The following is a 27,709-nucleotide window of genomic DNA, read 5'->3' on the forward strand; positions in this document are numbered from 1 at the left end:
GTCAACAGTGAGGGAAACAAAAACATATTCTGAGATATGGCATGATTTCTGAGGTGGGTTGAGTAAGGTAGAGTCCTGTAGTCAGGAAACTTGAATATGTTTGACTGGTGGAAGGCATTTGTATATATATATGCATCTGCTTTGATGCATTGGCTGTGTTTAAAGTACACAAAGCCACAACTGTATGTGGTCCAATCCAATGGAATCATCCTTTTCAAGGTAATGGAAAAAGAATGTTCTGGCTCATCAATGTCTTCAATGATCATGTTCAGACAAGATGGTTTTCTGTTGACCTAATTAACCTAGTTGGTAAATGTTAGCAATTTGCCTAATTGACCAAATGTATTAAAAACGAAATATCCACATCGTTCTCCTGAAGAAATGTGGTTTACCACGCCATACCTTGATGAACAGCGTCACCTATTGTTCATGGTAGGAATGAAACTGCTGTGGCTAATCATACATGATGAACTAGTGCCCTCTGCTGCTAGTTGAGCGCATCACCATGGTGAGTGAAGCTACGCAAACAATGAAGTCATTCTCTCTCCTCTGGAGCACCAGCGAAGCCAGGTTTGTGACTGCATGACAGTGTGCCATTGGGTGTTTTCTTCCCAACAGTTAAAAGAGCTGTGTCATGCTGATATAACACATTGTTTTAGTTCCATGACGAGCAACACAAGGTAGGCTTTTGTCTGCAATCAACTGTGCTTTGACAAGGATTCAAACTACAACAGAAACGAAAAGATGGGGATTTGTCCGTACCTGAGCTGGTTTTATGATCGCTTTTCTGCAAATTAGCAGCCCACAGATGACTTTAGACTGTACTGCGCGTCAAAATGAATTCACGGCGTGGTCCTCAACATTTTAAATATAGCCTAGGTATTTTCGACAAGCGAGAAAAGCTCTAGGGGGCTGACATGTGTACGTGATCAGACACGCAGATAGTAGCTAGGATGTTCATTAAATTAGACCAGCCAGTGATTTCATCTTTATTAGTTAATGTAGGGCCGAAGAGCAGGTCTCCATGGAGACAAACGGAGGTGTCACTCAAACTCCAGTCGTTAAAAATAATCAATCCACACGGAGCTAGAGATGTAAATTATTGACAAAAGGTGGTCATCACATTTGAACTCCTGAATACTAACACACGGTTGAAATAGTAGCATTTATTAATACACTTAGATTCCTGCAGTAAGGGACTCTCTGGGGAACTTTACATTATTTATGAGGATACATTGTGAATTTGCCAAATAATCTTTGCAACATATAAAGCAGGACTACATATTTGCGCATACACACAACAAACCCTATATTAACATGTTCAACAAAATGCTTTAATTTTGCAGTCGCAAAACAATCAACTTGGGTTGTTAGTAAACAAACAATTGTTTGTTTACTAACAATTGTTTGTTTTAAAACATACCAAAAATAAAATAAAAGGCATATGGATCAAATATTTTAATCTTACTGGCCTAAATGTTGAATGTTATTGGAGTCGGTGGTTATATCAGTGAGCTATATCAGTTTTCCTTTTCTAGATGTGCTAAACATTGTCTTTGACTGGAACCACAAATACTATTTTACTGTAACCTTTGAATCATGTGACCACAGTTTTATTACGGAGGTCGACAAAGATTCTTGTCATGATCACACAAAGGTGCCATGTAACTACTCAAGCATGATATCCAGCTGAACATATGATAACACATGTGTTATTATTCTGCATTAGCCCACAACAAATGATTTTCACTAAGGAAACAGAAAAAAATATGTAGGCTATAGGTACAATTTGAGCCAGACGCTCTAAATTGAGTCAAGATAAAATGATTCAGTGCTATAATTGGAATCGAAAAAACACAACAAATTGAAAATGTTTGGCTAATTGTAATTTATCTGTCTGACTTAATTCAAGAAAGCATAACCGAACTCAGGTTGATGCTTCCAGGCCTCTGATTCTTACACATTTTAGAAGGGTAGTGTAATGTGCCCTGTCCAGTAGATTATCTTTGATCTGATATTACTTGATTTAATGCTTTTTAAATTAAAGCATCGTCAACTGCACACATAAATTATTTTCTGTGGTTAAAACCAATTGTCAAAAATCTGTCCGAAATTAATTTTGTCCTCTACGAGACGCCGTGCTTTGAATATAAGGTTCGCCTTAGCGGAAGTTCCGCCCCTTTCATCCCCTCTCTTGCTGACTGTGTGAGTTGCACATTTCCTTTATAAACAACATGACAATTTCTAATCATAATCCATCCACTTTTAAGTTATTCGTGACATTGCCCGAATCGTACAAACATGGTCTAGCTAAGACTTTTCTATAGGTTTTGATGGGTATTTGTAATCTTTCGCATTTTGTTTGACTGTTCTCTTCCATAATCTGTCCATCTTTTTCCGCCATTCCTAGCCTTCAGTCCGCAGACAAGGCAAGATGGTAAGTCCTTATTTCGCAACGTTTAGCTATTAACAGCTAGTCAACTTGATTTTGACTCAACAATATGTCTTCAATTGTTACCATCTATCCTGTGATCTCTTACTACTCTTACGTGCTACATACAACTAACGCTAGTCGTAATGTGAACACCGGCCTTGCTAGCTAGCGGCTAGGCTCAAATGTGTAGTGGCATGAACACAAGCCCACATGCACACTGTTCCGGCATGGCGCATGTTTTGCAAAGGACAACCTGTCTTTAAAAAAAAAAGTCCTATTTTGTCCGTGCTATTAAATGTAGTAGCTGCTATTAACTGCGCTACACGGCTGGTCACGTAGGTAGCTTCCTCGTCACGAATGCATGCTACGAAGCTAGTTTGGTACCTTGCCTGTCAGGCTAGTTGCAAGTTATGCAAACATCTCAAGCTGTTCTGTGCTAGTGATGACTTTAAAGCTTGCTAGATCAAGAATGGACTAAGTGCTGAGTTTCGACTCCAGAATCTTCAGTTCCACCGGTCCAATAACAATTCCGACCGCATTTATTTTAAACTCAATCAGTTATTGCATCCTAATCAATGGCAATTGCTGAACGGGTTTCTTACTGGTTATATTTTTCTACAGCCGCGAAAAATTGAAGAAATCAAAGATTTCCTGCTGACGGCCAGGAGGAAGGATGCCAAGTGTAAGTTTCATACTTGCCGATTTTCTAATGGGCAGTGTGGGCATGTCAGTCAAATCCCAGAGTTGAACTCCCCCTTCACACACACCCAATGTCCATTATCAAGTACTTGACACCACATTGTCTGTCCCTTGTAGCCGTGAAGATCAAGAAGAACAAGGACAATGTCAAATTCAAGGTGCGCTGCAGCAGGTACCTGTACACCCTGGTCATCACCGACAAGGAGAAGGCAGAGAAGCTCAAACAGTCCCTGCCACCAGGTTAGTGAGAACCAGGAAACAGCCAACTCAACCACATGCTGTCCAATAGAAACCCCAGGAGACAATTGGGATTCCAATTAAAAAATGTTGTCCCCTTGGACCAATACAGTAAATTACTTTGAGCTTTTGACTGAAGACAGGATTTGGACCAATGTTAAATTAATGGGGCCTGCTTGTGATAGTGAGCCTTTCTAATGCCTCTGTCATTAATCTAGCCTAGCCAATCTGAAGTGGTACATCATGGAAGCTTGATGTCAGGATGATTTCCCGGCTAGTGAATAGCAACTAGCACGGCATTTTAACAAGCCCTTCTACTCTTGACACATGCGATGTAGATAGTCTACATATTATTACTTAAATTCATTTCAGCCTGGAGTCTAAGTGCCTGATGTCTGATCATTTTAAAAGTCAGCCACTCATCCCTGTAATAAACTGGGTTTAAAAATGGAAACTTGGATTGTATGTGGGATAGGTGTAGACATGCTAATAAACGTAGTGTCACCACATTTGCAAGTTGTCCAAACATCTCAGGCTGTCCCGTGCCAGCGATGAAATTTCAAACTTGCTAGATCAAGGATGGACCAAGTGCTTCGTTTCGAACACTTCCGAAATTGAAGTTCCACCGGTCCACTAACACACTTTGACCATGACTAAATGGTCACATGACAGCGGGAGTCAGTGACAGCGGGAGTCAGCTCCGCTGTGACAGCGGGAGTCAGCTCCGCTGTGACAGCGGGAGTCAGCTCCGCTGTGACAGCGGGAGTCAGCTCCGCTGTGACAGCGGGAGTCAGCTCCGCTGTGACAGCGGGAGTCAGCTCCGCTGTGACAGCGGGAGTCAGCTCCGCTGTGACAGCGGGAGTCAGCTCCGCTGTGACAGCGGGAGTCAGCTCCGCTGTGACAGCGGGAGTCAGCTCCGCTGTGACAGCGGGAGTCAGCTCCGCTGTGACAGCGGGAGTCAGCTCCGCTGTGACAGCGGGAGTCAGCTCCGCTGTGACAGCGGGAGTCAGCTCCGCTGTGACAGCGGGAGTCAGCTCCGCTGTGACAGCGGGAGTCAGCTCCGCTGTGACAGCGGGAGTCAGCTCCGCTGTGACAGCGGGAGTCAGCTCCGCTGTGACAGCGGGAGTCAGCTCCGCTGTGACAGCGGGAGTCAGCTCCGCTGTGACAGCGGGAGTCAGCTCCGCTGTGACAGCGGGAGTCAGCTCCGCTGTGACAGCGGGAGTCAGCTCCGCTGTGACAGCGGGAGTCAGCTCCGCTGTGACAGCGGGAGTCAGCTCCGCTGTGACAGCGGGAGTCAGCTCCGCTGTGACAGCGGGAGTCAGCTCCGCTGTGACAGCGGCTCTGAAGTTGAGGAGACCCGTTTCAGGGGCTGTGCAGTCATGACTTGCCTGCTGATGGGAGGATGTATGTGTTTTTGGTTTAATCCAGTGTCATTTTTTCTCCTTTTTAAGGTCTGGCTGTGAAGGAGCTGAAGTAAGCCCATCGCTGTGTACAGAAAATTGTAATAAAAATTGGAAAACTTGTTATCTTTGTCATGCCTGTTATGTTGCCCCAGTGTGTGCAAAACAGTAAATGCTATTTAACACAGCACCATGTTTCCTACTGTTTTCAAGTAGTTCCGTAGGTTGAGAATCTATGCTGCAGGTGTGATTCTCCCTGGGTATCCAATAGTATTGTACTCCTTGCTTAAAGGGGTTCTACTCTTTCAACCAGGCAAAATAATCAGCCGGAAATGCAGATCCCATGTTAGTAAAATAACCCACAGTCCTAATGCTCAGTTTTGCAGAAAAATGAATGGCCTAGTTTTGGTACATGGAAGTTTGTGCATTAATGATACTGAGCAGATTTAGAATGAATGTTAATCATGCAGTGACACACACACACACAAAGGGAGTGGGAACACAAGGGTGTCAGCCAAGTGTCAGCGTGTTGCCATCCTGGCCTTCCACGGCTAGTCAGGAGCAGTGATCACGGTACCTGAGGGCAAAGTCCTCACCCATGTCTTGGCCAGGGACATGGGAGGTGAAGGATCTGTTCTGCGTATATATTGGGGTTATCAGAGGAAACTCATGTAACCCACAACCTTATTGTGATAAGACGGCATGTCTGGTGTGATGGAGCAGGGGAATCTCCATCATGGGGGACACTGTTTTGAGGAACAGGGTTGAAGGCTCATCTAAAGATCACACATTTGTTAGCCCTGAATGTGGACCCTTAATCGTTGTCAAACTATTCAAACCAAATTGCTGATGGTTGGCATGGTATTTATCAGCTGAATCCTTGTGACATCCTTCTTAAATTTTTACCAACCTCTTTATGCAAATGAAATTTTAGTTAAGTTAATAATTGAAAATGTCCTGGTAATTTGGACCTGTACTTGTAAACGGACTGAAAAGGCTTAATGTTATTATTCACACTAGATGGCAGTCTTGAATCGTCATCTCTCCTGAACTGGCTAATTCTTTTAACTTAAGGAAATGTCAATTCTTTATAAATACTTAATAAATAATAACTTCTTGAAGCCTAGGAAACGAGTATAATTTACTTTATTTTAGGCTATTGACTGCCGTTGGATATCCAGCGTCTTCCCGTACTGTATCATTGAAGTCTCTAGCCCCACAATGGGAGGCGCGTTCCCGTGAAGCTACCGTTGTGGGGATACACATTTTGCGTTTCACTGTGAGCAAGTAGACCAAACAGCAGCGGTGGATAGGTTGTAGGGCGAAGACAGATTGACGGGAAATGGGATCGGTTTGTTATTTATCCCAATTATTACAAATATTGGGATGCACAACATTATAATTTGACAAACTCGCTACATCTTCAGTCTCAGGTGCAATCTTTTTTTTACACAGTAGCATGCGTTTTTCAATGCTTTGTTTGGCATGATACGGGACTAGGACTTCTACGGCGGACCGTGGCTGACCACTCACCATAAAGAAACGCACCTCAATATTGGATACGCGAAGTTTATAGTGATGTCTTCCGCACGGGTAGACTACATCGCACCTTGGTGGACTTACTGGCTACATAATTTCCCACACATCAATTTAAGATTCCAGCCTGTTGACAACAACTTTAACCCAGAAGATGAGAATTACCAGCAGGTGAGTGAGCAGAACGGGGTTAGGCTACTGGAGGGGTAACTCTGGAACAGGGGTCTAATATAACACGGGTCACTACTGTAGCCCATACAAGTCTCAGGTGTTCTATGATTGTATTGTTATGTAAGCTAATGTACAAAAAACGAACAAATTGTGCCTCTTTTCTATTTACGTTTATCAAAAGAATGTGGGTATACGTTAAACATAGAAGTGTTCAAATGCATGTATTCTAGTCAGTGAACGTATTCTTGATAAGTTTCGATCAAATCGGCTACAGAGCCATACCACACCCCCCTTATTGTTGAATGAAAGATTCCTATGAACTTGATTCCGGCCTTGATCTACATTAACAAGTAAATTACTGTACATGTCAGTCACAAAGTATGTTCTACACGTGTTGTAATCCTATCAAAACACAATACCCAAAGCAGCTTAGCATGCTGGGGTCTGCAGGGTTTGGAGTCATCAGCTGTGATTGTGATCAAAAGGGAGGGACTTAAGATAGGACGTGCAGTGGGATAACTGTCCAGTATTGCCCCTGTTGACCCCTGTGTTGCCAGGACAGTCCTGAATACAGTCCAGACCTAAGCTGTGAGAGAGGACAACTGAACCCCAGTAATGTACACACGGGTACACACACAGACCTACCGGCTTGTTAACCACCTACAAATGAAACTTCAGCAGATGTGTCCACTTCTTCAGTCACTACTACACAACTGGAGACACCCTCCCAGTCTGCTGGATTCAATTAGCTGTTCCTTTTTTTTTTTCTTTTTTTCTTGAGATGGGAATGTGATGTGTTGCTGTTCCCAACTTCTCTCTCTCGCTTTCTCTCTCTCTCTCTCTCTCTCTCTCTCTCTCTCTCTCTCTCTCTCTCTCTCTCTCTCTCTCTCTTTCTCTCTCTCTCTCTCTCTCTCTCTCTCTCTCTCTCTCTCTCTCTCTCTCTCTCTCTCTCTCTGTCTATGTCTCTCTCGCTCACGTATATAAAGAGAATGTGAGACGAGGGAAGCAGGGGTGTACAGGGATCCCAGCTGTCTCTAGAGGAGGTGACATGATGTGTCGTTTTCTCCAGCTTTGAAGCTGTTTGCAGGGTGTCACTGACTGTTGTGTTCCTATACGCTGTGCTGCCTTTGAACGCTTTTGAATCTCGCTATTCAGTAGAACTGTTACATATTTAAGCGTTTCTGTGAGTTCTGTGCTCCAAACAGATATCTGATAACGGGGACATAAGGAGCTCTCAGTGCAGAGAACCCAAGATGCACTGCGTGTGTGTCCTTTTGCGGTTTAGAATCCACTGTTAACGCCCTGGTTTATTTGTTTCTACCTTTTCTGATTTGGGCTGTCGGAGAACCCCTTCCCTCAAACTCCCCCACCCCCTCCATCACCTGTCCTCGGTCTGTATCCACACTGGGAAAGCACAGCCCTTTACGCGAGAGAGAGACAGAGAGAGAGAGTGAGTGTGAGAAAGACTGTGAGTGTGTGTGTGTGAGAGAGAGAGACACAGAGAGAGACACAGAGAGAGACAGAGAGAGAGAGACAGAGAGAGAGAGACACAGAGAGAGAGAGAGACAGAGCCAGAGACAGACAGAGAGACACAGGAGAGAGACACAGAGAGAGAGACAGAGCCAGAGACAGACAGAGAGACACAGGAGAGAGAAAAGAAGGGAGAGGGAGAAAGAAGGAGAGACAGGGTGCTGGTTTCTGTTGCTGTCTGCTTCCATTAGATCTGACGGCTGCAGGAAAGAAAGAGGGAAGCGAACAGAGAGAGATAGATAGAGAGAGAGAGAGAGTCAGGGCTGAGTAGAGTATGAGAGCATGGAAGGAGAGGATGCTCTGTGGGAGACCTGGAGAATCTCACAGAGGCACCAGCACCCCCCTGGGTCACAGCAACCTGCCCCACCTCTCACCCCTCACCCCCTCTCATCGCTACCTCCTCAACACTCGGCCATTTCTGAGTCGTGACACAAGCAATCCACACCTCTTGACCCCCGTCCTCCACACCACCTCCTCCATCCGCAAAGCTCTGTCTGCCATGCTAGGTACACCACCGCGTAACCAGGCCAGACGTCAGAGGAGCGACGGGTCTGTGGGTATCCACGCTCATTCCGCAGAGGTGCTCATCCTCTTTATATATATACCCTGGGTTAGCCTCCAGCCATTCTGGCCCCTAAACTAAGCCTAATCAACCCTTATGTGCTGAATGTTACAGATTCAAACATCCTGGATTGGCTGCCATGGCACAGCTCCACCAATCACAGGTCTAAATATACCCTGTCATCAGAAACACTGTTTAGCTCAGTTGTGAAGTGACAGTGAGCCGGCTTGTCAGCCCCAATCTGTTGCAGCTACATTGTCCCTTTTGGCAGTATCACAGAGCAGTGGTCTTCAACCCCTGGTCCTTAAGGCCAACCGTCCTGTGTGTTTTCTTTCTTTCTAAAACAGACAGGACAAATCTCACGCCTTGGGTCTCACACCCGATTCAAATGAATGGTCGTCATCGAGCTCTGGTGTAGCCTGGGAACGACCTTTTGTTTGAATTAGGTGCGTCGGAGCAGAGAAACATCTCAATTATTTCAGGACAGTGGGCCCTGAGGAACAGGGTTAAAGACCGCTGCAGTAGAATACAACAGTGACGCTGACTTCAGTAGGGTGATTCAGAGCAGTCTGCACAGCCTGAAGAAGTTACGGCCCATCGGTGAATGTCATGCGTCAGAGAAGTTCTTTGTCTGGAACAATCGCTTGATAAATAATTGTTTTGAATAATTCCAATTAAGGGAAAACGTTTAGCTCTGCTGTTACTGTAAGAATGCTTTATTATCCTGTCCTTTTTTTTCTTTCTTTCTCAGCCAAATTGTTTCCATCGATCTCTGGGCAGTGAGGCAGTTTGGAGGCTATTGAGCGGGTTCCCATGCCTGGCTTAGACAGCGTGGAAGAGTTCCATTGTAATTGGCCTATTTTGGCCTAGCCAGGGTTTGGGAATTCCTCCTCTGGTCTTGCCCCATAGAATGGAATGGAATGCTGGGGTCGTGATCTTAGTGTGGCTCTGTCCCTCCAACTTCATCTGAGTAGTGTGTGTATGTGTGTGTGCTTGCTATAGCAGGGGTTGGCTGTAGTCCCAAACATGCCTAGCCTATTGGCCTCTTGTTCTCACTATTGGACTTTGCTGTGGGCGTCATTAAATGGAATGCCAGTCACTTCGGTTGCCTGACCGGAGAATTGAGATTAATGAATTGCAGAATTGACAGAAGAGTGGTCTGCTGTCATATGTGAGGAGACTGTTTCATTGCTGTCAGAAAACCTGTATTCTATGCCTTCAGTCATGCCATTAGATTACAGTGTACTTGTCTCTGTGTTTGTCATACTCGTGTGTTAGTCACTTTTGCCCCGGCAAGCTGTAGATGTGTTCTGCTCTCTCTCTGTCTCTTTCTCTATCTCTCTCTCTCCGTCTCTGTCTATCTCTCTGTCTGTTTTTCTCTCTCTCTCTGTATAGGCATGGGCTATACTGGGATGCAAGGAGAAGGAGGGCAAAAACAACAAAAAACCTAGAAGACTCTTTCAAAAATAGGCCAGGGACCTAATTTCTCTTCGTATCACATTTGTGTGTTTTAGCAAAAGGGTCAACTGTAGAGCACGCTGCAAAACAGAACGGGTCAAAAGGTTTCGCTCCATATGATTCATCCACATCCTGTTATGTTACCCATCGCTGTTTATGAGAGTTGGTGTGTTTGTATTATGGATTCTACTGGGTTCAAAACCCTCACCACAGAGGTAAACAGAAACCCAGTCACCCTCCTGTTTGGCCATGGCTGTCTTCCAGCACAGTTTTCGCAACAAACATGCAGTCAATTATCATTTAAATTCGACAACTATTTGTTGCTTATGGTTATGTTTATCTGGATATTTAGTTCGAAGTAGTGTAGCCAATGTGTCAGTTGCGGCATGGTTCTGTCTCTGTTCTGAAGTCCTCCTGTGTCATGCTGGGTTGAGATAAACAGCGCTAGACCAGAGGACAGCTGTGGATGCAGAGGTGTGAAACATGGCCTCACACTGAGAGCCAACCCGAGACTTCCTTCCTGTCCACTGGTGCCTCTGATGTCACATCCTGTCAGAGTGTCAGAACATCTCCGACGCCCCTGGTCGTCTCAAGAATAGTCATCATTACCAGAACGTACACGCACTAGAAGTTTAGGGCTTTTGTCCGTGATTCAATGGATGAGTCACAGGTTCAGAGTGTCCACTAACACACCTGTGTGGTTGCGGGTGACTAGGTTTGCTGTGGCCCACCCTAGGTGCAGAGAGACGACAACCGATGGAAAGCCGAAACAACAGCGGCGGACAATAGATGTCTGCAACTGTCGTCCCAGTTGGACCACGCGGACACGTTTCCATAGAAAGCCCTGGAAGAGCACTCTCCTGTACTATTAGCGTGACATGGAGTGATATGGGACGAATAAACAGAGCATTCAGTTAACCCCCCCCCCACACACACACAGACACACACACACACACACAGACACACACACAGACACACACACACACACGTCTAATCTTCATGCTTCGGTGGCTGTGCCTACAGAGGCTCCTTGGGAACAATGTTCCGCCTCAGTGCCCCCAAACAATCTCCTCCAGACCTCCGTCTATTCTCTTGTCTTTCTCTCTGTCTCCCACCCCCACCTTCACCATTTGTCAGCTCATCTTCCTACATGTCTCTCTTTCTCTCCCTTGCTCATGCCTTAAAAAAAAAAAAAAAACAGGATGTGTGATGTGCAGGAGGATGCCTGGACACGAGAGTTATGAGGAGGAGTCATGTGGGGATTTCCTGTCGCCAATGAGGAAATCATCTATAATATTCAAGTCATCTCGTCTGCTTTCTTCTTCATTACGAACAAACCTGACATGAAACTGAACATGTAAATCCAGAATGTTTAGGAAGGATTGTGCATAGCCGTTACTGCAGAGTTGTCTATTGAGTCAAGCTTGTCTTGATGAGCTGTTTGTTGAATTTGTGTTTTATAGACCAAATTCAGAAATGTGACTACAACTCTTCTGAAGTGTGGTGTCTTTCATCCCCAACTGGAACAAGGGGCCCTACTTCCTGGTCTTACTCAGACTCGACCATAGATCCCTCCAGCATGGGTTATGTGTTTGTTGTGGTTATGATCTCGCTCGTTTGACTAAATACAGATTTGGACACAGAAAAAATCCCAGTTTCATTGTTGGTTGGGTGGGGATCCATGTTTTAGTCTTCCCAGCGTGTCGTTGTCAGCAGCTGCTTCTGGTACTGTTTGGTACAGCTTGCAAACCTCGCCTGGAACAGCTCTGAAAGAGCTCTGAAATAGCTCCTGTGGTTATGATAACAGGTGTAACACGTGTGAAAGCATGGTTTACTGTTAACCCTGCACCTTCACTGGATCGGTATTTATTGCCTTCTTCCACGAATCAGCGGATGAATCTCATTATCTAGTTCCGTGGACTCTCTCTCTCTCTCTCTCTCTCTCTCTCTCTCTCTCTCTCTCTCTCTCTCTCTCTCTCTCTCTCTCTCTCTCTCTCTCTCTCTCTCTCCCTCTCTCTCTCTCCTACTTCCCTCCGCGCACTCCCACAACACACACACTCACCAGTGTGTGTGTGTCTGTGTGTGTGTATAACCTCATTCTCGTAACAGTGATTCACCCTAGTCTACTTAGCTCCAGTGCTGGTTGTCTTTTCCATGTCGTCGTCATCTTATGCCTGCAGATCAGAAGACGCGCACGCACGCACACTGCTGTGAGGGGGCCAGGCCTAACAGAAGGTCATTAACCCCAATCTGTCTCCATGCTGCTTGTAGTCAGAGATTAGCATCACCTGATTGGCCCCTCTCTCTCTCTCTCTCTCTCTCTCTCTCTCTCTCTCTCTCTCTCTCTCTCTCTCTCTCTCTCTCTCTCTCTCTCTCTCTCGGAGGCCCCCTGCATAGGCCGGCTCTGTGCTGATGTGAGGGGAGGAGGCAGTTCACACGACTCCAGGGACACGGAATCCTTGGTGATGGAATATCGGTGGTTTAGCGGTTAGCTTTGATTCGGTTATGTTGATACATGACGTGGCGCTTGTGATTTAAATTGCGTTTGAAACTTTTGAAACTTTTGACCTCACCTCCGCACAGGCTCGTTATTGCTGTGCGCCCCCGAAAGGTCTCCCAAATCGGAACGCGCAAAACGAGCGTGCCTGCTATAAGCCACGCTTTCCACTCACGGCGCACGCGGTCAGTGAACGGCACATCATTTTCATGGGGTCGTCTCCAATGTATCGAGGCTTTGGCATCCCGGGGGGACCCGAGTGCGTTGTTTACCAAGTCACCAGCAGGAAGTGGAAGGACAAGTGTATTCATGCGGCCCAGTAGCCCTCGGGCGCTACGACCATCTAGGCCTGTTTCAGCGTGGTGTGGAACACAAGTGGGGGATGGGACCCTTTGTTGTGGGGGGCGTGACTCACCCTCATGACCCCCTCCCCACCCCCTCGGGGGTGCAGGGTTATGGTTTAGGTTCCGAGAGAGGGTTTCAGGAAATGGGTAAATCACAAACTTGAAGCACAGGAGACACGCTTTACCCGGGCGACGAGAGGTCAAACGGAGTTTTATGACGGTTGTCCGGGTTTCCAATAGTACTGTGAACTCTTTCAGACAACCGACGCGACGAGTTGTCTTTTTCTTTCTCCAAGTCACTCACTCATTCTTTCTCTCACACACACACACACACACACTCTGAGACGGCCTGCTTGTTGGAGGTAAGTGTGGATGAACGCCGGCCAGGCGAGCGTGAGAGGAGGCCTTCAGCACCAGTGGAGAGAACACGGCTGCGTCGGCCCCAGAATCCCCCTCTCCTTCCTCCTCCGGCCTCATCCATTACCCATGGGGCCGCTCTTCGGGGACTTAATTGTGTCCCAGCTGTGAGCGTGGGCATGCCAAGCCGAGTGCACTCAGCTGGAAACAACGCCCCAGGGCATCCCCCGCCATCAGAGTGGAACAGGCTAAAACTGAAAGGAAGACATGGAGGTGGACCGCTCCATTGGTATTTAAGAAGGGGGGTGGGGGGGGGGGAGTTGCTTCTTGCTGATGCGCTTTCGACTTTTAAAGCTGTATTTACTCGCCTTTGTGGGTTAAATATTCATGCTGTTGCTGTAATGATCTCAGGACAGTTCTGTAGTGTCCGTTATAAACAGACACCATAGCAGTCCACCAGCAGGATTTGTATGGTTTGCTTTTCAGCCAGGTTGTGCATCAGTCACCCTGAACCACTGATGTCTAACCTCAGTCACCAGAGCTCTTGTTCTGGTTCAGCAGCAAGCACCCTTGAGACAAGCTACACAGCACCTGCCCCATCCCAACACCACCTGCTCCAGCCCAACACCACCACCTGCTCCAGCCCAACACCACCACCTGCCCCATCCCAACACCACCTGCTCCAGCCCACTACCACCACCTGCTCCAGCCCAACACCACCATCTCCTCCAGCCCAACACCACCACCTGCTCCAGCCCACTACCACCACCTGCTCCAGCCCAACACCACCATCTCCTCCAGCCCAACACCACCACCTGCTCCAGCCCAACACCACCACCTGCCCCATCCTAACACCACCTGCTCCAGCCCAACACCACCACCACTATCCCCAGCCCACCACTGAGACACGGGGGACTGGACTCCAGAAGTGCTTAGCCCACATTTAGCCGGCAAGCTAGCTCCTCTCCATGCTTACGCTTGCATGATTTATAGCTGCTCAGCTAATGTACATGGACTTCTTTTGCGTTGCGTTGCATTAGTGATGGCACTGAACATATAGTGCCCGTACAGTTTTTGTAATGAGGACAGTCTTCCATGAGCTAGCAACGTCAAATTCGACCGTGTTGTTTAGGTGAAAGATTTGTATAGCACTAAAATATGGCGGAGACTCTGCTTGACTTCCTGGTTGTCGGAGGTGGAGGGTGATTGCCTATGGCACTGTCAAATGTGTGTTTTCACCTTCCAGTGTGCGTTTGCCATTAGCTCTAAGGGCTGCTCAGGGAGCGGGGGATTTGGGAATGACTCCCTCAGGGCCTTCTGGAAGGCTCCATCTTCAGGCTATATGCCCCCTTTGTCCCAAAGCTCCTTTGAGGCCAGTGTGGTAAGTTGGTGTGAATGTGTGCGTGTAGCGGGGGATGTGTGTGTGGGTGTACTAGAGGTGTGTGTGTGTGTGTGTTTGTTCTCCTGCTGTTTGACTATTGATGAAGGTGTGTGACAGACAGCTGAAAGGCTTTCCTCAGTGAGGGCTAGCCAAGGCATTAGCCACGCTCCTCTGAAAAGTCTACTCACTCAGCTTAGAGATGGCTGATAGTCGGGTCTCTACTCTTCATCACTACAGCCAAACACTCCTGTGTGTTGCCTTCATAACCTTTCAAAAGGTTCGACCACACCGTCACGTTTTGGCACTATTTGTTGTTGTTGTCAGCGTCAACAGAAGTGTAGCGCACGTCGAAGCAACCAAAACTCCTTTGGTGGATGTCTGCTGTGCTCAGCAGAGATTCCAGCTTGTTCCTGGAGTCAAACACGGCACTCTGTCTACCCTGTTCTTGGGAAGAGAGGGAGAGAGAGAGAGAGTCGGCCCAGAACAGACTCCATGGCTTTGTCTTTCGACCATCACGCACATGATGGTAGCTCTGTTCACGTTCCCAACACACCCTTCTCTTGCATCCCCCTCATCAGTCACACAGTCACATAGTCACACACACACACAGTCACAGTCACACACACACACACAGTCACACAGTCACACAGTCACACACACACACACAGTCACACAGTCACACAGTCACACAGTCACACAGTCACACAGTCACACACACACACACAGTCACACAGTCACAGTCACACAGTCACACAGTCACACAGTCACACACACACACACACACACAGTCACACAGTCACACAGTCACACAGTCACACAGTCACACAGTCACACTACACAGTCACACAGACACACACACACTTGGCCTTTCCTTCCCCTATCCTTTCCTCTCTAACTCGTCCCCCACCCCTGTGTTTTTTTTTCACTACTCACCACTACGCAGTCTCTCCATCTCTCTTGCTCCCGCTCTCTTTCTCGCTCTCGCTCTCTCGGGACTTCATTTCTGCTGAGCTGCGCCTTCCCATCCTCCTCTCATCCTCCTTCTCCTCCGCCAATTTGGCATCCTGCTCACCCCATCCCCCCCTCCCCCTTCCCAACAAAGAAAGAGAGAGGTAGCCAGAGACGAGGCAAGCAGGACGGAGAGGGAGGGAGGGAGGGAGGGAGGGAGGGAGGGAGAGAGGGAGGGAGGGAGGGAGGGAGAGAGGGAGTGGCTGGGGGATTGAAGGTAGGAGGGTGTCGACTGCTTGGCGAGGGAAAGTGGGCCAGCGCTGTGAAAAGCTGCCTCCCTTCAGCTGAAATGCAAAGCCGACTCTAAACGATCCACGCAGCTCAATGTACGGCGGCGGCAAGGGAAAGGTCATCCGCTGACGGAAAACCAGCCGTTTGCGACATCCCGACCGTGTGTCAATGAGCGGAGGTTTCGTCGCCGGGTCGACCGCGTGCTCACAGATGGCGGTCGAGCGCTCGAAATGAGCGATGAACGACAGTCCTAATGGCGCTGAGATGTTGAGTCGTGGTTGGTGAGGGTGTGGGAGCGTGGGCGCGTCCCCGGGCACGACGACTTCACTCTGGATACAGGTGCTCCATAATTCATGGCCATTACTTTTGCACACACACACTGGTACGTAAGAGAGAGATGGTAGAGGGAAGGAGAGTGAGAGAAATATGAAGAGAGAGAGAGAGAGATAGACAGACAGAGGAGTAGGAGTTGCTGTTCTTCAAGCCCTGAGTGCTTTCAGAGCAGACACTGAACCAACAAGGTAATGTTAGTTTATTCATTTTATGGCTTCCAGCTCTGTCTCATGCATTTACTCTCCATCCCCCCCCCCCCCCCTCTCTCTATTCTTTGTCCTCCAACTCCTTCCCTTCTACCTCTCTGTCCCCAGTGCTGGAGCAGTCACAAGACTGCAGCATGGTCATTCTGGCTGCCCTGTCACATGCTGTCGGGCTGGGATAATTCCCTCTTTCAGTCGTCCTCCAATGCAAACTTTGCCAGTTGCCATGGCAGGCGAAGGGGTGTGTGTGTGTGTGTGTTCGGAGCAGAGGAGGATTAGGCCCCACCCCACCCCTGGTTTCTCCATCTGGGCGATGTATCCCACCCATCCCCCCACCTTCCTTGGCCTGTCCCATTCAGCTGCCCCCCCCCCCCCCCATCTTGGTTCACATGTTAACCTCAATTACACTGTAGAGCCTTCCTGCTCCCTCGTGTCCCAGCTCCCCCCCCCGCCCCCCTCCACAGCCCAGGACGACCAACCCTGCACCTCTGGCTGTCACAGACAGAGTCCGTTGTCTGTTTGGAAGCACACACACGCACGCGCACACACAGACACCAATTGACATCCCCGTCGTCTCTGGGCTGAAGGCTCTCTCCCTAACGAAGGGGTTTGGGGTTTGGTGAGGTCATCATCGTGGGCCTGCTTTGACCCGGGGCCTGCTTTTCTCCTCCGGGTGTTTATCAGGATATTGATTTCAGCAGCCGGGGCCCTCTTTTACTCCACCACAGGGGAGGCATGTAGCCGTGAAATAGGACATGAGCCGTCGCTCCACAACAGATGGATAGTGTGCCGTGGAGGGATGGTGTGAAGGGGGGTCAGGGCAGAGGGGAGGGGGGGGGGGGGGGTGAGAGTCGTAACAGTGCAAAAATGCGTGAGGAATTAAGATAACCAGCCCCGGTTTAATAGCCCACACCGCACACAATAATACGAACAAGGGAAGCCTGTTGTTGTGACGGACTGCTCCGGGGGTTTCCTTCTCACGACTCCTCTCTCCTTTCGTGGCGGTCGAAGCAAAGCATCTTGACGTCGGTCAGGGCGACGCCGCGTGGCGTTAGCGCCTTACCTGGACGTTTTTCGGGGCGATTTATCGCGCTGAGGCTCTGCGTTTTGCCCTGCTTAGATTCCCCCCTGCGGTCTTACAGGACAGATGACATCCCAAATTGGAGCCAGATGGCTGCGGGAGAGACGGCACAAGGGAGGGGAGGGGGAGGATGGAGGAGAGGGGGAGTCTTGCACGACTCCATCCTGTGTGTTGAAAGAAGCTCAGTATTTGCTCAGTCTGTGAGACGCAGCCTGGTTTTTCTGTCTCGGCACTTCCACCTTTGACAGTGAAAGAGAGAGAAGGAGGGGCGGAGTGAGAGAAGGAGGGGTGGAGTGAGAGATAGGAGCGGGTGGAGTGAGAGAGGGAGGGGTGGTGAGAGGTGGAGGAGTGGAGTGAGAGATGTGAGAGGAGGAAGGGCTGAGTGAGAGGAGGAGGGGTGGAGTGAGAGGAGGGGGGGCGGAGTGAGAGGAGGAGGGGCGGAGTGACAGAAGGAGGGGTGGAATGAGAGAGGGAGGGGCGGAGTGAGAGGAGGAGGGGCGGAGTGAGAGGAGGGGGGGCGGAGTGAGAGGAGGAGGGGCTGAGTGAGAGGAGGAGGGGTGGAATGAGAGAGGGAGGGGCGGAGTGAGAGGAGGGGGGGCGGAGTGAGAGGAGGAGGGGTGGAGTGAGAAAGGGAGGGGCGGAGGAGGGCCGAGAGAGGGAGTTAAGGGAGCACCTGTTCCCCAGCTGGAGCTGATGAAAGACAGAGTTCACCTCTCCTCTCCCCTGATTCTGTCCTTCAAATCTTGCTCTCCTCTCTCTATCCCTACTTCCCCCCCTTAGTTAACCCTAACCGCTTCTTCCTCACCCCTCCTTTCTCCTCCTCAGTCTGGTAGGGAGTAAAGGCACTAGTGAGAGACGAGACACTCAAGTGGTCTTGGCCAGCTGAAATGTCCAGGAAGTGCATGTACACGACACCATACCCAGCCACGTAACGCGATATCTATGTCTGTGCCCTCCATCGGGTTTTGGATGCAATCAAATACGATGTCTTCACACTCTCTCCCTCCCTCTCCCTCTGTCTCTCTCCCCCTCTCTCTCCCTCCCTCTCCCTCTGTCTCTCTCCCCCTCTCTCTCCCTCCCTCTCCCTCTGTCTCTCTCCCCCTCTCTCTCCCTCCCTCTCCCTCTGTCTCTCTCCCCCTCTCTCTCCCTCCCTCTCCCTCTGTCTCTCTCCCCCTCTCTCTCCCTCCCTCTCCCTCCCTCTCCCTCCCTCTCTCTCCCTGCAGTCTCTCATCTTCCTGGGCTGTGTGGCTGCCGCTGGTCTGGGTCTCAACCTGCTCTGCCTGGCCGTGTACCTGAGCTGCCTGTGCTGCTGCCGCAAGGAGGAGGAGGAGGAGGAGAGCAAGAGGCCGGCCTCCTGCTGCGTCACCTGGTCCGCCGTGGCGGCCGGCCTCATCAGCTGGTGAGAGAGCTCGTCCCCTGCTCGCGCCGTAGTTCCCTCTGCCCCCCTGTGCAGTTCTGTTTCTCCCCGTCTCCCTGTCTCTCCGTCTCTCCCTGCCTCCCTGCCTCCCCCCCCCCCCCACACTCGAATCAAGGACAGAAGGCACCGCAATCAGCACCGTTTCAGCAGCGGCACCCGAGGGAGACCCAATGGTGTGACGGCGGCGGGTGCGGATGCGGCCTTTCTCCCGGGGGCCGTGCTTCCCCCCGCCCCGCCCCGCCCTCTCTCTCCCTCACCAGACGGGTGGCTGATTGAATCTGTCGGAGGACTGAGGTATAAAGAGCCCTTCTTCTGTCTCGTGACACTCATCTCTTTGGCCTCCTTCTCCTCGTGATGGAGTCACCCAGCCCCCCCCCACCACCGAGACCTTCTGTTGAACAGACAAGGCTCATTGTAGGGTTAAGTGCATCGCCGTGACCACTGTTAAGGAAACAGGACCTCTGTTACACTTTTCAGTTCATAGCTGAAACAGACCACATTTTCAAAACCCGGATGAACTCTTTCAAACCCTTAAAAATTAGCGTTTGGCCGCATTGGAAGCAAGTTGTGAACGTCTCCGCTAGGACTGTGAGACTGTCAGTTCAGATCCTGGGTTTATAAGGCTTAGACAGCCAGCGGGTTCCAGAGAGAGTTTAAGAAACACCTCCGCGTAAGAAAGACCTGTTCAGATGCACAGCGGTACTAGCTAAGTCTCTCTGAGGCATGAAAGTCAGAGGGCCGTGTTTATAGTAGAAAGGAAAACATTTGAAAACACAAAGCCAGCAGGTTTGGATCGTTATCCAATCAGGTCGTATATAATATAGTACTGCACATCATAGACCCTCGACCATCATCAGAACACAATATAAGTTACAGGGGGAACACAGATACATGAATGAATGATAAGACGGGATATATGAAAAGATGAGGAGGAAAGAGCATATCTACTGCTTGTGATTGTCATAAGCACGTAGGAAATCCCAACTCCTTCCACATTTGCTTCGTATCTGCCCCATAGACTTGCAAAGTCGTCGTCAAACATGACAAAGCACGTCTCGAGCTGTGCTGAATCATCGAAAGATGTGTCTCGAAACAGACAGTGACTCGCCAGTCCTCACTGCTGCCTCCCTATCGATTCATGGAGTCCCAATTCGTTTCGCAAGGTTCACACGAGTGGGCAACAATGAACTAGCCCGTCTGTCTTTCCCTCTGCCTTGATCGAGGCGTAGTGGCACCTTAAGAGGCCAGTCTCAGTTCAACCTGCCAGTTTGATGCATGTCTTTTGTCGCCAAGGAGGTCGAGGCGGACATGTTGTCATCTCGCGCCGACCCCTCCGCAACGTTGTTTTGGGCGCTTGTCGGACGTTTTGTCGCTCTTCGCCGTTCCTTCGCTGAATCCCCGAGCGAGGCTAAATGAAACGAGATCTGCCATCGGGCCAGGTGTTGTGATGGAAGGATGATGTGGTGATGCTGTCTCCTGTCTGGGGGGGTTTGTCTGTGGCCCCGTCCCCACACTCCACCCCGCTCCAAACTCTCTCCCAACGTTATTCAGACAGAGTCTGGAGTCTGGAGCCCGCATAGCTGTCTCCTCAAATGCCCGGGTGACATATGAGATGATAAAAGTGCGCAGATTTCAAATAGATGGGGCCTTTTGAAATGGTGGGTAGTAATCCAATTACGCCGCCCAGTTCGGACTGGAGGAGATTTAAGGAGCTTATGAGGGTAGTCTTGATAGCCGTAGCTCTCTCTCTCTCTCTCTTTCTTTCTTTCTCTCTCTCTCTCTCTCTCTCTCTCTCTCTCTCTCTCTCTCTCTCTCTCTCTCTCGTTATCTCTCTCTCTCGTTATCTCTCTCTCTCTCGTTATCTCTCTCTCTCCATCTCTCACGTCATGTGTGTGTCTCTCTGTATTTGTCGGCCTCACCGTGTCACACACGCACCCTCTCATTCTGTTTGACAGTGGCCTCATAGCTTTGAAGACACGACACCTCAGTAGATGCTCTAAGACTGTGACCACTGCACCAGCTTCCCCCCCCCCAAACATACACACACACGCTTCACCACTTCTGCAAACACCAGTGACATCCCAGCAGTACCAGTCCAACTGTGTTGTCACTGAGCAGGCCAGAGCGAATACACCCCTCTCTCTAGTGAGACACGTTGACACACCTTTTTGATGGTGATCGGTCACTGTATTCGCTGAGCTATTTTCTGCAGCATACGACATACCGCTCCAACATACCATTTGGGGGTGAGACTGAATGACACCTATTATGCTTGCAAGTCATTTTTAGACCTTTGGAAGCCTGATATGGAGACCTGTATCACAGATGGGAGTTCAGTGGAAGGCAGTGGTCAGAAAACTCAGTATGCAGAATGTTTTAGACCCCGGGGAATTTATTTGCGCAAATGTGCACGTTGAAAGCAAGTCTGCATCTCTCCATTCTGCTCTGGACCTCCCGAGGCGTGACTTCCATCTCTGGGCTCTCTTTCTGCGTCACCACAACCTCATCAGTGGGCTAGAGTTTGGCCCTGAGGGGGCTTCCCCCATTCTTTCTTAGATTCACCCCTTCTCTCTCTCTCTCTCTCTGTTTCCCACCTCTTTCTTTGTCTCTCTCTTCCTCTCTTGCCCATTTGAGCTTTATTGACTTGACAGTCGGGGAGCGCGTTCTGCACATGCTCGGTGCAACCCAAACCCTTAATGCATGTCTGCCTCTAATTGTGTTGGAGTTCTATAATATATCTCTCTATCTCTCCCCGCCCTCTCTCTCCGTCCCTCTCCTTTTCCCTTCCTCTCACTCTGTCTCTCTCTCTCTCTCTCATCCTCTCTCCTCTGCCTCATCTTCATTGTTAATTAGTATCACAGTTTTGAAAACCCATTTCGGAGCTCTTCAAAAGCACCCTGAGTGTCTCCTAGCTGCTGTTATCCAGTAAGCGCTTCTTCCTGGACGCCCTACGAGGACTCTGTCTGCATTCCATCATCAGAGACGCTGTTTCAACACAGGGGCGATGAATGGAGTAGCTCGGCTCGACGTTATGATTTGTTTTAGGCATGTTTTAGGTTTTTTCTTCTCTTCCGTAGGCAAAGCGCCCCCCCCCCCCCCCGAGACATGCAATGCACAACCTTGTCAAATCGAATGGAAACCATGTATACTCTTGCCTCTCTTTCTCCCTCCCAACTATTTAAATTAATTAGGGTGCTCCGTTCCTTTCAAAGAACTCCTCTCATTTTCCTTTCTCTCTCTCTCGCTCTCTCTCTCTCTCTCTCTCTCTCTCTCTCTATCTCTCTCTCTATCTCTCTCTATCTCTCTCTATCTCTCTCTCTCTCTCTCTCTCTCTCCCTCCCTCCACCAGACACATATTGGACGTGCTGTGTGGGTGGTTTCCCTGCAGGGATTTAGCTCTCTAACGAGGCTCATTTGTCTAATTATGATGATGGTCCTCCTGTTCCGGTACCCCGTGTAGCCAAGCCTTCTCCCTTAACACACTCACACTGCCACACTGCCACACCGGACAGCCACGTTTTACGTCACTTCAAATAACGACAGAGGTGGAGGAAACATCTGCTTACAGGGATTTGCAGATACTTCCTGCTGGAGGAAGACCTGGGGAGAGGGGAGAGGAGGGAGGAGGGAGGAGGGAGGGAGATCAGAACAGACGCTAACCTCCCCTCCTAAGCCTCCTGGAAATCTCTCTCTCTATTCTCCTCCGCTCCTCATCTGGCTTCAGCGTAAACACACCTGGGATGACGTTGGGGGGGGGCTTCACTTCTGTATACAATCTGTGTACGTCGCTTCGGATGGAAGCATCTGCTAAATGATTGCAATGGAGATGTAAACAGTCCCGAGGTGTGGTATGTTGAGGTGGGTGGAGGGTTGCAGCGATGTTGGTATGCGTGCTGGGGGGTGTGTGTGTATGTGAGTGAGAGCGAGAGGAAGTCTGGCACGCTCCTTCACAACCGGTCACACACACATACCAAGAAACGGACACTCAGCCGACTGGGGTGACCCTTGGAGCATACATCTCAGCACAGCGCAAGAGCTAAGACACAGCCTGGTGTGTGTGTGTGTGAAGTGCGTGCATATTTGACAGTGAAAGTGCAGCGTTTTATGTTTCTATAAGGCTTGTTCTGATGAGATCTGACCAGGGAACAGAACAGCTACCCAACCACGCGGGCTTCCATGAATATTTGAAGTGTGCGTGTGTTCTCTCATGTTCTAGATTCATCTGTGATGTCATCGTGTGCTCTTCAGTGAACCAGCGTCTCGAGTGTGTGCGTAAGGGAAGCAGGTTGACCAAGCACAGTATGGGGGGCCCCCTCAGCTGCTGTTGTCAGCCCCATGTGAACTCCACGGGGCACGCACCACACGAAGGAGGAAGCGACAACGCCGTACGACGGCGCGCGTCGCAGAGCGTGACAGGAAGTGCGACTTTATTCGCGGGATCTTCAGCTTTAGGCGTGTCGCACTCCGGTTATCCAGCGCTAACTTGCAGCATCATCTGCCCCCCCCCCCCCCCCCATCCTCTCTCTTCACAGCGCCGCGGTGGGAGTGGGTTTCTATGGCAACAGCGAGACCAATGACGGCGTGTACCAGTTGACCTACTCCATGTACAACGCCAACCACACCCTGGGAGGGGTGGACAGCCTGGTGGGTAGCAGCCCCGCTACACACACACACACACACACATACACACCAGCACCTCTGCCCTGGGGCTACACACACACACCATCACCTCTGCCCTGGGGCTACATACACACAAACACACACACACACACACACAGAACATGCAGTCACGGATGGGTAAGGACACACAGATACAAACAGACACACACACACACACACACACACACACACACACAGGTTCACTGCCGAGTGTCTCCTCTGACTGGCTGGTTTGCCTTCATTCATCTGTGTCAGTCAGCCAAATTCAGTGTCTCTGTTTTTGTTGGATTGAACGTGAGGCCTGCGGAGGACGCGTGCTGAGCTGGTGCCTTGTGCACTTCTTGCTGCGGGGGGATCACACAAACAATGTTCTGAGAGGCACAGTTTTCCCCTTCCTGTGACGGCGGTACCTCAAACGGGGTCCGTGTTTCCAATCCTTCCCCTTTCTGTATGCAAGCAATTGTCGGTGTCAAAGGAGCAATACCATTCTGGCGGACGTGAGGAATAGTTATTTACAGGGCAAAACACACACACACACACACACACACACCCTTCGCTGGACGAGAAGAGGGGAATTGAGGGGGATGCCGAGTCCGATATGTCACGCTTCAAATGGTTGTCTTTGCTGTTTTCCTTGCTGTAAATTGATCCTCTATCCCCCGACCCCCCCCATCCCTCCCTCATCCTCCTCCTCTCCTTCGCTGCCCTCGCACACACACACACACACACACACACAAACATACTTCACTGACAACCTCTGGAGTCTATTTATATCAGTGGCTCGTTTTCCGGTTTAAGTGCTTAGTAGCGCCAGTCACCGCCATGAAGATTCCTCCAAATCCAGCTTTACGCGCTTATTTCATCCTTCTGTCAAGGAGTATCTCTCTCTCTCTCTCACTCTCTCTCTCTCTGTCTCTCTCTCTCTCTCTCTCTCTCTCTCTCTCTCTCTCTCTCTCTCTCTCTCTCTCTCTCTCTCTCTCTCTCTCTATCTCTCTGCGATAACGCTCAGAAAGCCACCCAGCCGTGGGAACATTCCTCCCCCCCCCCCCGTGTCACCTCTCCGTGTTGAAAAAATGGGGACATTCTATATTTGAAACCCAGCCATCTTAAAAGGCTGCACGATCCAAAAGTCGTGATGTCCTCGGGGCGTCATGGACTTTAGGGGGAGAGGATGTCCGAAATAGCATTAAGGTCTAGCTTGACCCTCCAAATCAGCGATTTCGACGTTCCTCAGACACGGGAAGTCAGGCGGAGGGATGAGTGCTCTGCCCCCGCCAACCCCCCTACCCCCCACCCCCCCCGCCCCCTCTCAGAGACCGCAACTTTCTCAGGGACCCCAACTGGCCCCTTCCGCGGAGACGGAGAATGGAAAACTACAAAGCCCAGCCCGACTGGCAGCATCCAAGCCTGTCGGGGGGGGGGGGGGGGGGGGGTAAGGCCTCTTTCAGGCACAGTCTGACTCTCTGAACCGTCAACTTTTTTCGTCTTTTCAAAATCGGCTCTGCGGCAGCTCTCTGTAGCCTGGACCCCAGAGTCACCATGAAGCCACGACGAATCACCACCATGCTCTCTTGTGCCGTGTGGGGGGTGGGGGGGATTTGCATGCGAGTCTCCTATCTTGTATCAGCTGGGATTCCCGCGCAGTTAGACAAGTGGGGGAGCTCATTAGCGGGACACTTGTCCGTGTCGCCTGCCTGTGTGTGTGTGTGCAGGGCACGCTGGGATAGACTGTTAAAGAGTGTCCTCCTCGACCTGCACAAAGAGCTCACTGTGGCACCCACAGTCTGCCGTCTCCCCCCACATAATCAACCATGAACTCCCCCGGAAACAAAGGCCTTTGATTGGGCAACTCAAGGACCAATAAGAGGCCCCCTGATTGGCAGGTCCATGTTGACTTCCCCTCGTCGGCGGACAATGGACGCTCTTGGCTTCGGCCCCGCACAGATGCCTGCTCTCCACCTCCTCTCCCCCCCCCCGCATCCTCCCCCAGTCCCCTTATTCCTCTCCTCCGCTTCAGCTGTGGGGTTTCAGCCAAAGAACAGCTCTGTGAGAGGAAACGGTCTCAAGTCAAGCACTCACCCCCCTCCCCCCGTCAACGGACGCTTTTCTCTGCCTCAGTCGAGACCTCGATTCGTTCTGGTGCGGCGTGGGTGTGCCGCATGCTCACTCACTCACACAACCCTGACTGGGATTGGGAATGTGCTATCAGCTTTCCCAGTGAAAGCCTGGTTTTGGATAGGAAGAGACGTTAGTTTCAGGGAGTGAGGCCAGGAAAAAAACGTTTCGATGTAATGGGACAGCGTGAGTCTGGAACGCTCAGTGTGTTGTGTTGATGCGAAAACGATGCTCTCACACCTTCTATAAATAAACAATCTGTATTGTTTGCGCAGGGCTGAGTCAAGATAGCACAGTTCGAGGTGTTGGCAGCCAGCACGTAAGATTAGTCTGGGTCAGTCAAAGAGCATTTGGACCGAGCTCAAACGCTAGCTGGAAGCTCGCCCGAGCCATAATCGTAAACATATCCCTCTCAGTCGGTCTATAATATGCTTTGTCTGGGAAACAGGAGAGGGATGAAACATGACGTTTGACACTGCGTGCCCACAAACGGCTTCTTTTGGAATGTTCCCTGGAGGAAACCTGAATGAGGAGTTAAAAGTGGTTTTGGGAAAGCTCCAGCGGAAGCGGAGGACTTTTAGCTGAGGGTGGATCCCCTTCCAGAACCGTGTGGGTGAGGGCAGGGGGTCGGAGGAGGAGAGGGAGAGGAGAGCGAGCGGGGGGGACAGGAGAGGGGAGAGGGGTCTCCTGTCTTTCTTGCACACACTGCAGCCCGAAGGGTTGCTTAAAAAGGGGAACTTAAAAAGTTCAAGGATGGAGGAATCGGACGTGGGCTATTGATTGACAGTTTGTGAGTATTTAAAGTGGAAAGGGGAAACTGGTAATGCCAGCGAAAAGCACGCTGAGGTCAGCCTAGGATTTACATTCATTTAGCAGATGCTCTTATCCAGAGCGACTTACAGTAAGCACAGGGGCATTCCCCCGAGGCAAGTAGGGTGAAGTGCCTTGCAACGTCATTTGGCACGGCTGGGAAACAAACCAACAACATCTGATTAACCTGCCCGACTCCCTAACCGCTCAGCCATCTGACCCCTGAGGATGCTGCTCGTGTGTCTTCACCCCTGCCCTCAGTCAACCGCTCTGGTGATTGGCGCTCTGGTGATTGGTCTCCCTTTCTCATTCTGTTTGCCACGTTCGTGCTTCACGACAATCACCAATTTTTCCAAAAGACAGATTTGGAAGTCACTTTAATGTCTCTCTCTTTATCCAAACCCATGACCTCTCAATCCTTCCCCTGGGGCACAAGCCATTTTTGAAAACGGTCCTCAAAATCAACGGTGGAGTGATTATTGTTATTTTTTTACTTCTTCTATTTTTTTTTACCGACTCTATTTAACGAGGGGAGAAGGGATCTATCTTTGGGCGTGAGGGCGGCGGCAGCACTTGCAGACCTTGTTCCATTTCACGCCTGAGTTCAGACATTCCATTTTAATTAAAGAAGCACCCCCCTCACCACCCTCCCCTCCAGAACAGACACCATCCATCTCGCGTCTCTCAGATGAAAAACACACAAGTTCTACCAAGCGTCCAGGCTTAGCATCTGTCAGCTTCTCGCTTATTTTTGTCGCCGTCCCTTAAGCCCTGAGAGAGAGCCCAGGTAAATATACACTCTCCCCCACCCCCCGCCGAAACCAAAGTCGCCACAATCGAAAAGTCCCCATGTCGCGTTGCCTGCGGAAAAAATCCGATTTCCTCCTAGTAACAACCAGTGATGTGCGAAACGGGTAAACAACCAGATTGGATCTTCATTGTATGTCAGAGTGACGGAAGGAGGTTGGAAATAAAGTGACCTGACAACCGGATCCAGTGTCCAGTGGGCAGATCCAGACGAGATTCCACAGCTAAGCTGCCAACTGAGCTCTCATCTCCCCACGGGAGCCGATTGATATAAAGCCCCATGACATGACTGACTGGATCAGATAACAGACCAACACCACAGGCACGGGACTCAACTGGATTTATCGCTTGTCTCTCTCTTTCTCTCGCTCACTCACACACACTCGCTCGCTCGCTCGCTCACTCGCTCACTTGCTCACTCTCTCACTCACTCTCTCAC

The 27,709-nt window shown here is 50.0% G+C and overlaps 2 protein-coding genes across 2 annotated transcripts in view; both read left to right on the plus strand.

Annotated features, from left to right (window-relative positions):
• Positions 1-2,135: 2,135 nt before the first annotated feature.
• rpl38 (ribosomal protein L38) lies at positions 2,136-4,894 on the plus strand. The gene is made up of 5 exons (XM_084670975.1): positions 2,136-2,205; positions 2,411-2,437; positions 3,056-3,116; positions 3,251-3,373; positions 4,822-4,894. Exons 2-5 carry the CDS (start codon positions 2,435-2,437, stop codon positions 4,845-4,847), a joined length of 213 nt encoding a protein of 70 aa, XP_084527101.1. The 5' UTR covers positions 2,136-2,205; positions 2,411-2,434; the 3' UTR covers positions 4,848-4,894.
• Positions 4,895-6,036: 1,142 nt separating this feature from the next.
• Positions 6,037-27,709, plus strand: part of ttyh2 (tweety family member 2) — a 37,456-nt gene continuing 15,783 nt past the window's right edge. The window contains exons 1-3 of the mRNA XM_084671073.1: positions 6,037-6,477; positions 18,686-18,861; positions 23,412-23,523. Of these exons, the coding sequence (XP_084527199.1) occupies positions 6,349-6,477; positions 18,686-18,861; positions 23,412-23,523 (417 nt within the window). The 5' untranslated portion in view covers positions 6,037-6,348. The remainder of the gene's footprint in view (positions 6,478-18,685; positions 18,862-23,411; positions 23,524-27,709) is intronic.

Source organism: Hypomesus nipponensis, chromosome 13, assembly GCF_054491055.1.
Source record: "Hypomesus nipponensis isolate SF chromosome 13, ASM5449105v1, whole genome shotgun sequence".
In the NCBI taxonomy this organism is placed as follows: Eukaryota; Metazoa; Chordata; class Actinopteri; order Osmeriformes; family Osmeridae; genus Hypomesus; species Hypomesus nipponensis.

Coding starts and splice junctions, on each gene's coding strand:
- rpl38 (XM_084670975.1), top strand. Junction 3,117..3,250: donor CAGGAGGAAGGATGCCAAGT/GTAAGTTTCATA, acceptor TGTCCCTTGTAG/CCGTGAAGATCAAGAAGAAC. Junction 3,374..4,821: donor CAAACAGTCCCTGCCACCAG/GTTAGTGAGAAC, acceptor CTCCTTTTTAAG/GTCTGGCTGTGAAGGAGCTG.